Below are 12,478 nucleotides of genomic sequence, written 5' to 3'. Positions count from 1 at the left end.
ATATGAATACAAAATGTATGGGAAATGAAATATAATGTATGGGAGCGTTTAATGTAACATTCTTGGATATTTCTCCTTTTATTTTTAAAAATGTATTATGGCCATTTTACTCATTAGGTTAAGTACTTTCGATATCAGTTGAAAGTTTTTTTTATATCTGCAATAGTTACGGAATAATCGCTTGTGCACACTTAACGATTACACCCTGTATATTTCATCAACCTTTAATTTCCTAGAAACAACAACCATTTTTCTGTAGGTAACAACTTGTCAAAAGTTACAAATATTGTTATTTTAGACCCTTCTGAGTTTCGTTATCTCAAACAACTCAATTATAGCATACAGTGATATGTTGATAAGATAATGTAATAAGTGAAAGTCGCTTTCACTGCGCCCGCGCATTAAGTTGAACTTGCATCTCGGTATAATTCGAGCGAGATACACGATTTACGTTCCCAGCGTAAGTTTAAACCTTTTTTTATGTGTGTGTCATTTATAAGAATTGGTGTTCGACACCATCCCGCATCGAACAAAAAGATATCAAAAAAAGATCAAATCGGTTCAGAAACCTCGGAGTAATCGGTGTACATACATAAAAAAAAAAAACATACCGGCCGAATTGATAACCTCTTCTTTTTTTTTTTGAAGTCAGTTAAAACGGGTGCTTTTTGTTTCATATTACATTTCTTTACTTATAAGCTTATAATAAAATATTTTAAATATTCCTTTATAAAGTCTACTTCACTAACCTATTCCGAAATATATGTATCTATTTATTAAAATGAAATAGCTCAATGAGCAATAAATAAAAGGGGTCTGTACTTTCAAAGACTATAATATTGCCTATAATGTCCGTTAGCTACAGGCTACAGGAACTCAAACAAAGTCTTTGTTCTTATACCTAACGTAGGATATAATATGAAAGTTAACTTAGCATCCATACAAAAATTACAAATGCGAAAGTAACTCTGACTGTCTGTCTGTTACTCAATCACGCCTTAACTACTGAACCAATTTGCATGAAATTTGGTATAGAGATATTTTGATACCCGAGAAAGGACATAGGCTACTTTTTACCCCGGGAAATAGGATAGGTTTTATGCCGGAAATCCCACGGGAACGGGAACTATGCGGGTTTTTCTTTGACTGCGCGGGCGAAGCTGCGGGTGCAAAGCTAGTTTCCAATATTTGAGCTATTCTCTTGTCATATTTTACATAGATTAATCCAGATGATATCAAAAAAGTAAGAAAATGTAGGATAAAACTAAAAAGCACGTGAAATATTCAAGAAAACATAGTTAAAAAGATTATATAAATAACTCATAATTATACCACTTTTACACAGTTACGTAGATTCTCAAAGAAGAAACATGTAGAGTAATATTCGAAAATACAACTCTTACTCCGTATAGTATATACATTATTCTATAATAAACTATGTCTATAATTAATATTCGGTTCAACAAAGCAGATAAATTCAATTTAAAACAAACTTTTCTTTGTACTGAGTGTATAGTAAAAGTTACGACACATAATCTTATGGTCTTTCCATACGGCTATGCACAGTTATACAAATAAATTTAATTTGTAATGTTAAAAAAGTTCTCAGATTGAAAGGCTCTAGGCTGAAAAGCCGTAATATCCCAATACATTTCAATTCCTCGAAATCTGTATCCTATACCGAAATATATTAATTCTGTAGGTTCTGTCAAACATATTATACTGCCTTGTGTTACATAATTTTCGAAAAGTAGATGTACGTATTTTGTGCCTCGTACCTACTTATTTCGGATATTCAACTAACTACTTAATTATAGTGATATTGAATGTTCACGTATCTGATAGCCAAATACTTTGACTTTATATTGGTATTAAAGAAAAAAGCAGATATTCCTGACAACGTACCTACCGAAGTGCTTCTAATAATATATCCGCATACGAAATTTAAACAACTACTTAACATAGATATTGAATGTTAATGTAAATGCTTTACCCGTAGAGTAAGTATAGCTAAGGTACCAACTAGATTTCCCATCAGTTTGCTATAAATTTGTAATAAAATTTTTATATAATATCTTTTACATATCTGGATCTAACCCACGTGCATAAATAACTTTCTTTGCTACTGAGAAACAACTGCTAACTCAGAATGCTTGAAGCATTTCTCAGTCTTCTGAGTTAGCAGGATAGAAGTAATAATGCCTATTGCACGGTGAAAACAATACCTTTTTTTGAAGTGAAAACTTCTTTAGCGGCGTTGAGCACTTTTTCTGTAATGGGTATAAAATCTTGAACTCGCGTCAGGACACGTACGTGACCTGATCGAAAAAGCGTAAGACGGATGGAGAGTATAGACAGCTATCCCCTCTCTACTACGCACGTTTTCACTTCTGCCGGCACTCCCGGAGTGCAACCCGTCTTTTTTTTTTTGATAGGCGGACGTTTGACCGCAGTCGGAAAAGCGGTAAAGCGGTCTAAGGTTAAAGTGTAAGGGTCTAAGGTTTTTATTTTTATCGTCTGCTTCGTAGGAAGAGCTCTAAAGCACTTTGATAAAAAAATATGTCTCTATCCATCTTCTAGTCAAAAAACAATTGATTATGAGTACTAACTAGTACCTGGTGTAATTTAAATATTATCCTAATAATATTATTTTATTATATTGAATCTTTAGAGCGTTCACTGCATAATGTTGAAATAAAATACAATACAATTGCTTTAGTATTTGTGGTGGACGATTGTTGACTCGTTATTGTTACAGTGCTTTGAAATCACAATGATGATTTTTAATTAAATTAATTCTTGATTGTTTGTAAACAGTTTATTTGTATGGTAGTCTAACGTTGCGATTTTGCGCTTTATTGCAGTGATAGATATCGCTAAAATTATTTAACTAAACGTGTAGGTTCTTTAATACCACATCATGTTCTTAGGGCTGATTTCTCAATCCTTGGTTAAACGGATTTAAATATCCATTTTAAATTACTATTATTATGTGATATGTTTTGGTTGCGGTTGTATTATGGTTCAGTTAAGAATAAATAGGTAGATTTTCTAATAATAGCTAAATATGAGGAATATTTTTACATACAATTGAGTAAATAAATAAGGGAAATTCTCCTCACAAATTGCTCCACATTAGGACAAAAGCCCCGTTATAGCCTGATGTTCTTTAAAGTGGTGCGATGCTAGTAAATGTGACAAGATTACTTCAAATGCTATTCGGAGAAATAAAGCGAAAAACTTGGCCAACAGCGTCTATTTTTTAACCGACTTCAAAAAAGGAGGAGGTTATTTTTTTTATATATATGTACACCGATTACTTCGAGATTTCTGAACCGATTTACGTGATTCTTTTTTTGTTCGATGCGGGATGGTGTCGAATTGGTCCCATAAAAATTTTATTCGGATAGGCCCAGTAGTTTTTATTTTATGAGCATTTTTGTCTGTTTTGTAAATGATGCAAGAGCAAGTTTGAAGTTGGTTGTTTTTAACGCAGTTATCACTTGTTATTAATCTTTCATCTTTATTTTAATGTACAGTCAATCTGCCCCTGTAGTCTGTACAAATTAGTCGGTAATTACCGACAACTTATTTATAGACCCGTCTTCAGCAATGAAAATGATGTCGCTTAATACCTCTCCCCAATTTGATGGAAGCATACAATGGATACATATTTGTTTATAATTTTTATTCTTCACAAAACTTTTCTTTATGCGTCAAAATATTTATATAATAATAGCCTTGTAGCAATGCATTTTTATCTAAATTAATAACATCATTATTTCAATTCCGTAGATATATGAAAAATAAATAAAATACAGATTTCATGGATTTGGAAAATCATTTCTTTGCAACACATTCGAATATTGTCAAAACAAATTATTCTTTGACATTGTCAATCGTTATGATCATCATCATCATCATCATCATCAGCCCATATACGTTCCCACTGCTGGGACACGGGCCTCCAATGAGGGTACAGGCCATAATCCACCGCGCTGGCCAAGTGCGTGTTGGCGGCTGACACATGTCGTCGAACTTTTTAATTCTTCGACATGTCGGTTTCCTCACGATGTTTTCCTTCACCGTTCGAGCAGTGGTGATGTTACAACATGCGCAGATAAATTGAAAAATCAATTTATTTCCTGCGCGCTCGCCTGGTCTCGAACCCCGGACTTATCGATTCGAAGTCCGAGGTCTCACCACTGAGCCACCACTGCGTATCGTTATGATACTGACGTTTGATCTCGACAAGATCTCGAAGGCCCTTCTCCCATTACGCTACCGGTATCCTACACGTCCGCGACTAGTATAGGTGGTCGTTTTTGCGTCGCGTTTCGCGCGTATCTCTTCGGAAGAAAGATAAAAAATTCTTATCATCATGTTGTAGTTCTCGTGCGGCTATAAAAACTCTACAATTTACTTATGTTTCTTTCAATATATGGATGAATCCAGTACATCCTACTTTTACATCGTCACTGGAATCGCTCGACATAGCGTCCGTCTACAAAAACGAGGCACAATAATGATGAATTTAGTCATTTTTCAGTCGAGCATCGGGCAGCGAGCAAATATCTAACTAGTATTCTACTCGAGTATCGTATTCTAGAAGTATCGAAATGGGAGAAGGGCCTTACGGTTTGTGTGGATTTGTAGATACAGTTGATAATATCGGAAACATTATATATTATTATAATTTTATAATAAATAGAAGATATTTCACACTTCCGATGCTATATTATGATTTAACGCAATATTTTTTTCTCTTATTTAATGTTATTGCAATTAAAATAAAATAAACAAATAATGTTTTATTTTTAAGATGGTTTCAAAATCTTATTGAAAATGTTAAGAAGCATCTTATATTATATTAAATAAATATTAAAATAGTGTACTGCTGTCTGCATTTATTCAGCCTAAATTATTGCATTCATATTCGATTAATTTCTTTTTGAACTTCTAGGATAATAAAATTATACAGATGAATACAAATAAAATAAAACGATTCAATTACGAAATAAATTTATTAGAAAATTTTAATTTAACAGTTTATAATAGCGTAGTTGAAAATTTGGCTCAAAACCATCATCCCTCACCAACATAATAATTCTAGTAACTTGTTCATCTGTAAAATATAAAATTTATAGATAAATATTTATATTTAACACATAAATAATATTAACCGTGAACCGCTAAATCAATTGCATTGCATCCTTTGCTTATTAACTGTAATAAAATATACAATGATGCACATAATATAATATAATAATACAAGCTAAAAATACAAGCGATACAAATTATCCGTTCCGTCCTTAGTTTTAGTTCCGTCAGTTTCTATGATGTCTTAAAGATTTCTCAAAAGGATTCGAATTGAGAGCTTTTGGAGCCCTATCTTGTAGAGCTTTTGGAGTCTTTTGATTAGAATTTTATTGCACTTCACAAATAACAAAATATTACTAAACTAAAACTAATAGCTTTAACTATATAAAAACATAACGCAGATTGATATTTTCTTAGGATATTTGTTATCCAATAGATTTATAGGACTTTTAAGAACATAATTAAAAATTATCCTCTTGAAAACACACAATTTATATTTATTTTGATAGAAATATTATTTTCATGATTGATGATTGATGTCAAATGTCAAAAAAGTAAATAAAGAGGTTGCCATACATGGAATTTTGGATTCCATGAATATGTAATCAATAGAACATTAATTAAACGATTGATATAAAAAATATCGAATTTGATTAAAATTAAATTAACTGCCATGTTTTTTTGTGCATAAAATTTGCTTTTTTTATATGCAATTGCAATTGTAATAATGCGAAAATTAATATAACTAATTTTAATTTACTATCTATTCCCTAAAACTAAGCTAAATTTCTTGGAAAAAGAACACTAAATTTTTTAGGTCTATACTATAGTTACTGATTGGTTACTGATAATCGTTAGTTACCGACCGATTTCGGTCGATATCGATGTCGATTAGTGTCGAGACTACGCCTACAGGGTATGCACGCCTGTGCCTATAACTCCCAATAAATTTTTAAATATGTAAATATAACTCATCCAACTGTTAATATTTTTCTTTTCGAGTATTCGTATGACATCAAACGTTTTGCAATTACGAAAAAACATTTATAGGGACCTGTTTTCAATCAAGGGTAGATATTTTAAACAATTCGTAATAAGTTCTTGTAAAAATATAACGGAGCCTGAATTCATTCAATATTTTGGTAACATAAACGTTGTTCAAATTTATAATTTACCGTAACCAGTATAATTTAAAAAAATGTCTTTTCATTCTGCGTCAATTCACTAAATAACAAGGCCTTTGTTTTAAATATGCCTCTTTATTCTTTCTTATTATCTGCTTCAATGGAAAATCTTTCATGTGTATAAAAGTTTCATTCATTATTACAATGAGTGCTTCGAGTTTCAATTATAGGTCACGTTATTTTGTGGTTTATCGAGGAAGAAAATGTTTTATATTTATATACACGTATTATGTTTGTAAACTCTAGTTAAGGAAGAGCGGGTCCTCCTGACACAGGTTTTTGTAAACTTACTAGGAGGACTCATCCATTTTCTGTATATGAAAACTGTGTGTATGAGAAATAAATATATTTTCAAATATATTTTCATTTTCATATTTAAAAAGAATTTGAATTTAATTTTCTTTAACTTTTAATAAGGCAACAAACTTATTAACTATGAAATTTTTAAAACCAAACGTTGCAAAGATTATTAATGTGGTCTGGCAAAAATCATCATAATATTATTGTTATAAATTCTAAGCATTTTAGTTTACTCAAATATAAAATTCTAGTTAAATTACCTATCATAAATTCAGATACAAACGACCCACAAATAGATTATTTGATGAAATTATAAGCTTTAAAGAGAATAGCTCTATTGTCATACAATTTATTTAAGAGGCTACCCCCAATCAGGCTTAAATTTGAAACCAAACAATTGAATTTAGGATAGTGTTTCTATACGCTTGTCAGTATGAATAAAAAGCAATATGTGGCAATATTTTGTGTAAGACGTCTATACTGATAACAAGGTACTTGAGTAGTCAGAAAAGTAAATAAAATGTACGCATCTGATGGTCCGGGAGCCAGAAGCAGATTTTATGACCAAGTTCCTCTCAAGCGGTAATTAGTAAAATGCATCAAAGTATAGTATTATGAAGCCTGGTGAACGTCAGCTGGAGCTCGGTTGGGGGGGTGAGCGGTTGTAGCCTCCCACGCACGTAAGAAAAAAAATTATATTCATTCATTTCCTCTCAGCTAAAATTTTGTCAAATTGTAGCTAACCCAATATCTCATCGAAAATTAATAATCAGCTGGTTACAGCATGGTGTATTATACGTCAGCTGGTGTCTCGAATATAATGAGACATTAACAAAATCATCGAGATACGTGGAATTCCATCAACATAAGTCCCCGTAAAAGATAAGTAATAACTTTATTAATTATATATTATACTATTATTTTTTTAATAATTATAGTTAACTAATGTTTTTCGTGGGTTGTTTCATATTTGTTACACTTTTAGGTAGTTATGTGAATTTGATGATATGATAGTTATTTTTAAATGCAGTTTATAATATTTGTAAAAACATGTTTACCGATGTGGCTGAATGTACGTAGTACCCCGATAATGCGCACAACTAACCACCTCCAAGTACCATATTACTGTCTATATTATGCTAGCGTGTGTTTCTTGAATTTTTAAAAATAACGATAATAATTAAAGATACGTCATTTCATCTCAGATGAAAATTTGTGAGCTGATTGTTAATATACTGATGCGATAAATAAAAAAAATCAGCTAGCAATAATTCGAGGAAAACCTAGTCAGTAGATGCATATAAATTGGCAATAGATGCTTCTGTCTAACTCCTATGTAATAACTTTCAAAGTACCAGCTGACGGTTTTTCCACCAAGATACAGCCAGCTGACCTATATATATATCCACAGTTACATATAAGCTATCATCAGGTAAATTTTTGTTTGAGAGGAAATCACGGAAAATAATTTTAATTTTTACATGTTCGAGACAACAGCTGACGTATAATACACCATGTTGTAACCAGCTGATTATTTTTTTTCGTTGAGATATTGGGTTAGCTACAATTTGACAAATTTTTAGCTGAGAGGAAATGAATGAATGTATTTTTTTTCCTACGTGCGTGGGAGGCTACAACCGCTCACCCCCCCAACCGAGCGCCAGCTGACGTTCACGAGGCTTTATAATACTATACTCTGATGCGTCTGACGAATTATCTCTTGAGAGGAAATAATTAACCAAATTTGCACCTGGCTCCCTAACCATGAAGATTATTCGATTAAATCAGATCTCAACAAGACAATTTGGTAGCTATCGGTATAAGGGTCTCAGCACACATATGGGATCGGAAAGGGATCGTAACCGTATCGCCTCGAGCCGTTCAGAATGGTTTGTATTAAACTCCCTACTGCAACGCACACTAATCGGAATAGTAACGTAATCGCCTCCCCTCGGAACAGGCTCCGCTCTTGCAATTCCAGCGCTGACGGCTCATCGTCCCCGCGCTTACGTCTCTCCGTCCCCGCGCTTACGTCTCTCCGTCCACGCGCTTACGTGTCTGCCTGCTACGACTTGCCGTACTTGCCATTTTGGCGTAACGCCGGTGTCGCCTAGCCGTAGCCGAGTTGACGTACAGGCGCTGCTGATACGCTTTCGTCACGTGCATACGGTAGGTTGACGCCTGGTTGACAGCGAGGCGAAAGGCGTTACGGTTACGATCCCTTTCCGATCCCATATGTGTGCTGAGACCTTATAGGTGATAAAAATAATATATTATAATAGGTACATATAGTACAGCAGCAGTGGTGGCTCAGTGGTGAGACCTCGGACTTCGAATCGATAAGTCCGTGGTTCGAGACCAGGCGAGCGCGCAGGAAATAAATTGATTTTTCAATTTATCTGCGCATGTTGTAACATCACCACTGCTCGAACGGTGAAGGAAAACATCGTGAGGAAACCGACATGTCGAAGAATTAAAAAGTTCGACGACATGTGTCATCCGCCAACCCGCATTTGGCCAGCGTGGTGGATTATGGCCTGTACCCTCATAGGAGGCCCGTGTCCCAGCAGTGGGAACGTATATGGGCTGATGATGATGATGAATAGGTACATATAAAAGGAGAATGACCACGGGTGGTATCGGTAAAATTTTAGTTGTGCCACGTATTCTTGATATTGTTAATTCCTATTTGTATTTATAATGATCATATGTATACTATGTATACATATAGTCTTAATTATACCTTGTTCTATTTAATTCTTTTCAATTTATATAATCAGATAATATCGTTTCATATAATAATTAACATTTATATATTTGAATAAGCCTAGTCACAGACATTATGAACACTAATGCTGTTATAACAACATAGAGATTAACGCATAATTGAAGTTTTAACTCGAAATTAAATCCTTTGACTTAACTTATAAGCCGCATTAGTACAATTAACTCTGCTAATTGCCTGCCTTTTAATGGCCTGGAATTAAACAATCATTTGAGTATGATCAGCTTTAGCCCGCGTCTTCGTTCGAGTGAACCTTGAACATTCTATTGACAAAGAAACTATGCGTTCTATAGTTTTTGTTCGAACAAATCATTTCATTCATACTTTATTGAATATTAGGAGGAAAAGCTACAGAAGATTACAAGAAACGTCTTAGGGACTACAATATAATACATATTAGGTATACAGAAAGAATGTGAAATCGTCTTCAATTGAAGCTATAACAGTATCTGAACAGACTGGCTGAGGTCGAACACGTAATTGTACAAATTTATTTTTGTTTTTCTTTAAACTTTGCTTAAACTTTTCTTATTGGAAAGTACGTGGTTAAAAGTAAAATCCATTCTTTGTTTAGAAGGAAATATGTAATAGTATTTTCTTGTGTAAATGTAATAAAAGGGTAAACATTCGACATTGCTTCTCGATAAACGGCTTATTAAATATTGCGTGCATTCATTTAATAAGTTTACGAAATAACTTGATCTCTTTTAGTTAAAGTTAACATGTTTTTTCTCATCTGATTAAAACTACAAGAGTCATAGTTATTACAATATAGTAAGTCGTTAACAAAACAATATAAAATCGACAACATTTCAACAATTCACATTTCCTTTCCAGGACTATCACAACTGCCTCCCGGGTTCAATTTGCCTGCGATCACTCATGTGGAACGGAACTGGTATGTGATGGCCACGGACCCGATAGGTACCAGGGTAACACGAGTGACCAGGGAGAGGACGGGCAAGCAGAATGTGACGTTCGGCTTGGAGACCAGCGGACCACCCACGCCGTTCGCGATAGATCCTCATACAGGGGAAGTGTTTGTGAATGACACGCTTAAGGATAAGGTAATTTGTGATTTTATTATTATCTTCGTATAAATTTAAATATACGTAAGACTTGGTTAGAATAGGCTTTATATTAGGTAGGTCATGTGCACTCAAGAGTTTCTACCGATCTATCTTATTTGTATACCTAAGTCCTAAGGTATAAAATATCAGAAAAACCAGTTTCAATTTTCTTCTCTCACTTTGATTTTGTTAACACTTTTTATTGTGTTTGTTGTTTTACAGAAGTGCCTGTATGCAACTAAGTACTTACCTTATAATGTTACCTATATTTACATTTCAAAATAAATATTAGGTATTTCTTCTGAAATAGAGTTGTCAATTTTATTTATTTATTCATACGTATAAATTCAAATCGTGAAGATTATTCCGAATCCGCTCCTCACGCGGTTTGGTGTATATTGGATTCCGGGATGATAAATTGAACTAGAAGGATTTTTCAACGGATACCTAAGACCTTTATTCCTTTTCATTGAATCATTTTCCAAGCTATCTATGCTTGTTACTTTGTTCTTTCGTTTTCTATAATTAACTTTTTCTTTGTAAACTCGAGTAATTATCAGAATATATCAAATGTTAGATGTAGTTAAGACCTAATTGTCACCTAATTAGTGAATTTTGGACGAAGCTTTATCAGAGAATTTGTTTTTGTTTGAATTATTTATTAAGCTAGGTATTTTACAAAATACTTGTCTGTTCAACATTCTATATTGAAAGTTGAAAAAGAATCTCAGAAAAAAAAAACAAATAAAAATCGTATTCAAATTTAATTTCCTTTCAGCATAGGATACTACTACAAACAACTGCTTATTCATATATTTTTGGTAGTACTTTTAGATTTATTTTTATTACTTCAAACTTTCCAGTTTACAGTGCAGTAATTGTTCCCTCTGTTACAGGAAAATAAATCTTACTCGTTGTGGGTTACGGCATATGATGGCGTATCACTACCTCAACGGACTGAAGTACTTGCCACCGTAATAGACAGTTCAGGTGTCCGACCGAAGGTGCCCAGACCGCCAGCGTTCGCGATCGCCAACTACCCCAGCATGGCGCTACAACCAAAGTTCCCAAAGCCTCCACAAAGCACCACCAAAGCATTTGATTATATACCTACAGTACCTGAAACGACAGTCGTAACAACACTTAAACCACCTAAAGCACCCGACGATATACCAAAAGAAGTTAAAGAGAAACTTGATACAAATGAACCCAAAAATAGTACGGGCATTAATGAAGTACACGTGGAAAATCCTGTTACTTTAACAATTATACCATTGATTGCGATCGGTGCATTGATAGCAATAGTGGCTGGTGTTATCGCATTTGTATGGAAGAAGCGACATATTAAAGGAACCAAGAGTACGAAGGATGACATGGTAAGTTCATTGTAAAATAGTTTAAAACTTGCTTATTTTAATAACTGAATAGTATTGTCCAAGGAAATGTTGCCTATATCATTTTGAAGTTGGGTAGAATGCAAAACATTTAAAGTAGGTATTAGCTTAGCATTATGTTAATTTGCAATGATCATTACTCTTTAGTCTTTACATAATTTTCATCATTAAAATAAATTGCTATCAGTTTTTAATTTGCGTCTCGCTTTTTAGGTACGATAGCATGCCTGTAGTAAGCTTGTAGTTATTAATTATTATGATGAACCCTATTTATTTGTATCAGAATTAATCAACAAGTAAATATGTGTACTATAGACCAAATCAAAATATAGGTACAAAGAAATACCTTTGAAATATACAGTTACAAAATAAAATAAGAACAGGCGAAATTTCGAATAAATAAATAAATAAATATTTCAGGACAATTTTCACACACGGCACGATCTGATCCCATACTAAGCTTTCGCTTGTGTTATGGAAACCAGATGGCTGATAAACATACATAATATATAATTTTAAATAAATACATATATAGATAATTAACACCCAGACACAGAGCAAACATCTATGTTCATCACATAAATATTTGCCCCGGGTGGGAATCGAACCCACGACCTCTGGCTTGGAAGGCAGGGTCACTACCAA

The 12,478-nt window shown here is 33.5% G+C and overlaps 1 protein-coding gene across 4 annotated transcripts in view; it reads left to right on the top strand.

Moving 5' to 3' along the window:
* The window catches only part of LOC123693067 (tyrosine kinase receptor Cad96Ca), a 67,593-nt gene that overhangs the window by 39,579 nt on the left and 15,536 nt on the right, over positions 1-12,478 (top strand). For all 4 annotated transcript variants that reach the window (XM_045638013.1, XM_045638015.1, XM_045638012.1 and 1 more), the window contains exons 3-4: positions 10,207-10,436; positions 11,336-11,815. In XM_045638013.1, coding sequence (XP_045493969.1) covers positions 10,207-10,436; positions 11,336-11,815 — 710 coding nt within the window. The remainder of the gene's footprint in view (positions 1-10,206; positions 10,437-11,335; positions 11,816-12,478) is intronic.

The sequence above is a fragment of the Colias croceus genome, chromosome 7 (assembly GCF_905220415.1).
Source record: "Colias croceus chromosome 7, ilColCroc2.1".
In the NCBI taxonomy this organism is placed as follows: Eukaryota; Metazoa; Arthropoda; class Insecta; order Lepidoptera; family Pieridae; genus Colias; species Colias croceus.
This window is presented reverse-complemented; position numbering and strand designations above follow the sequence as displayed.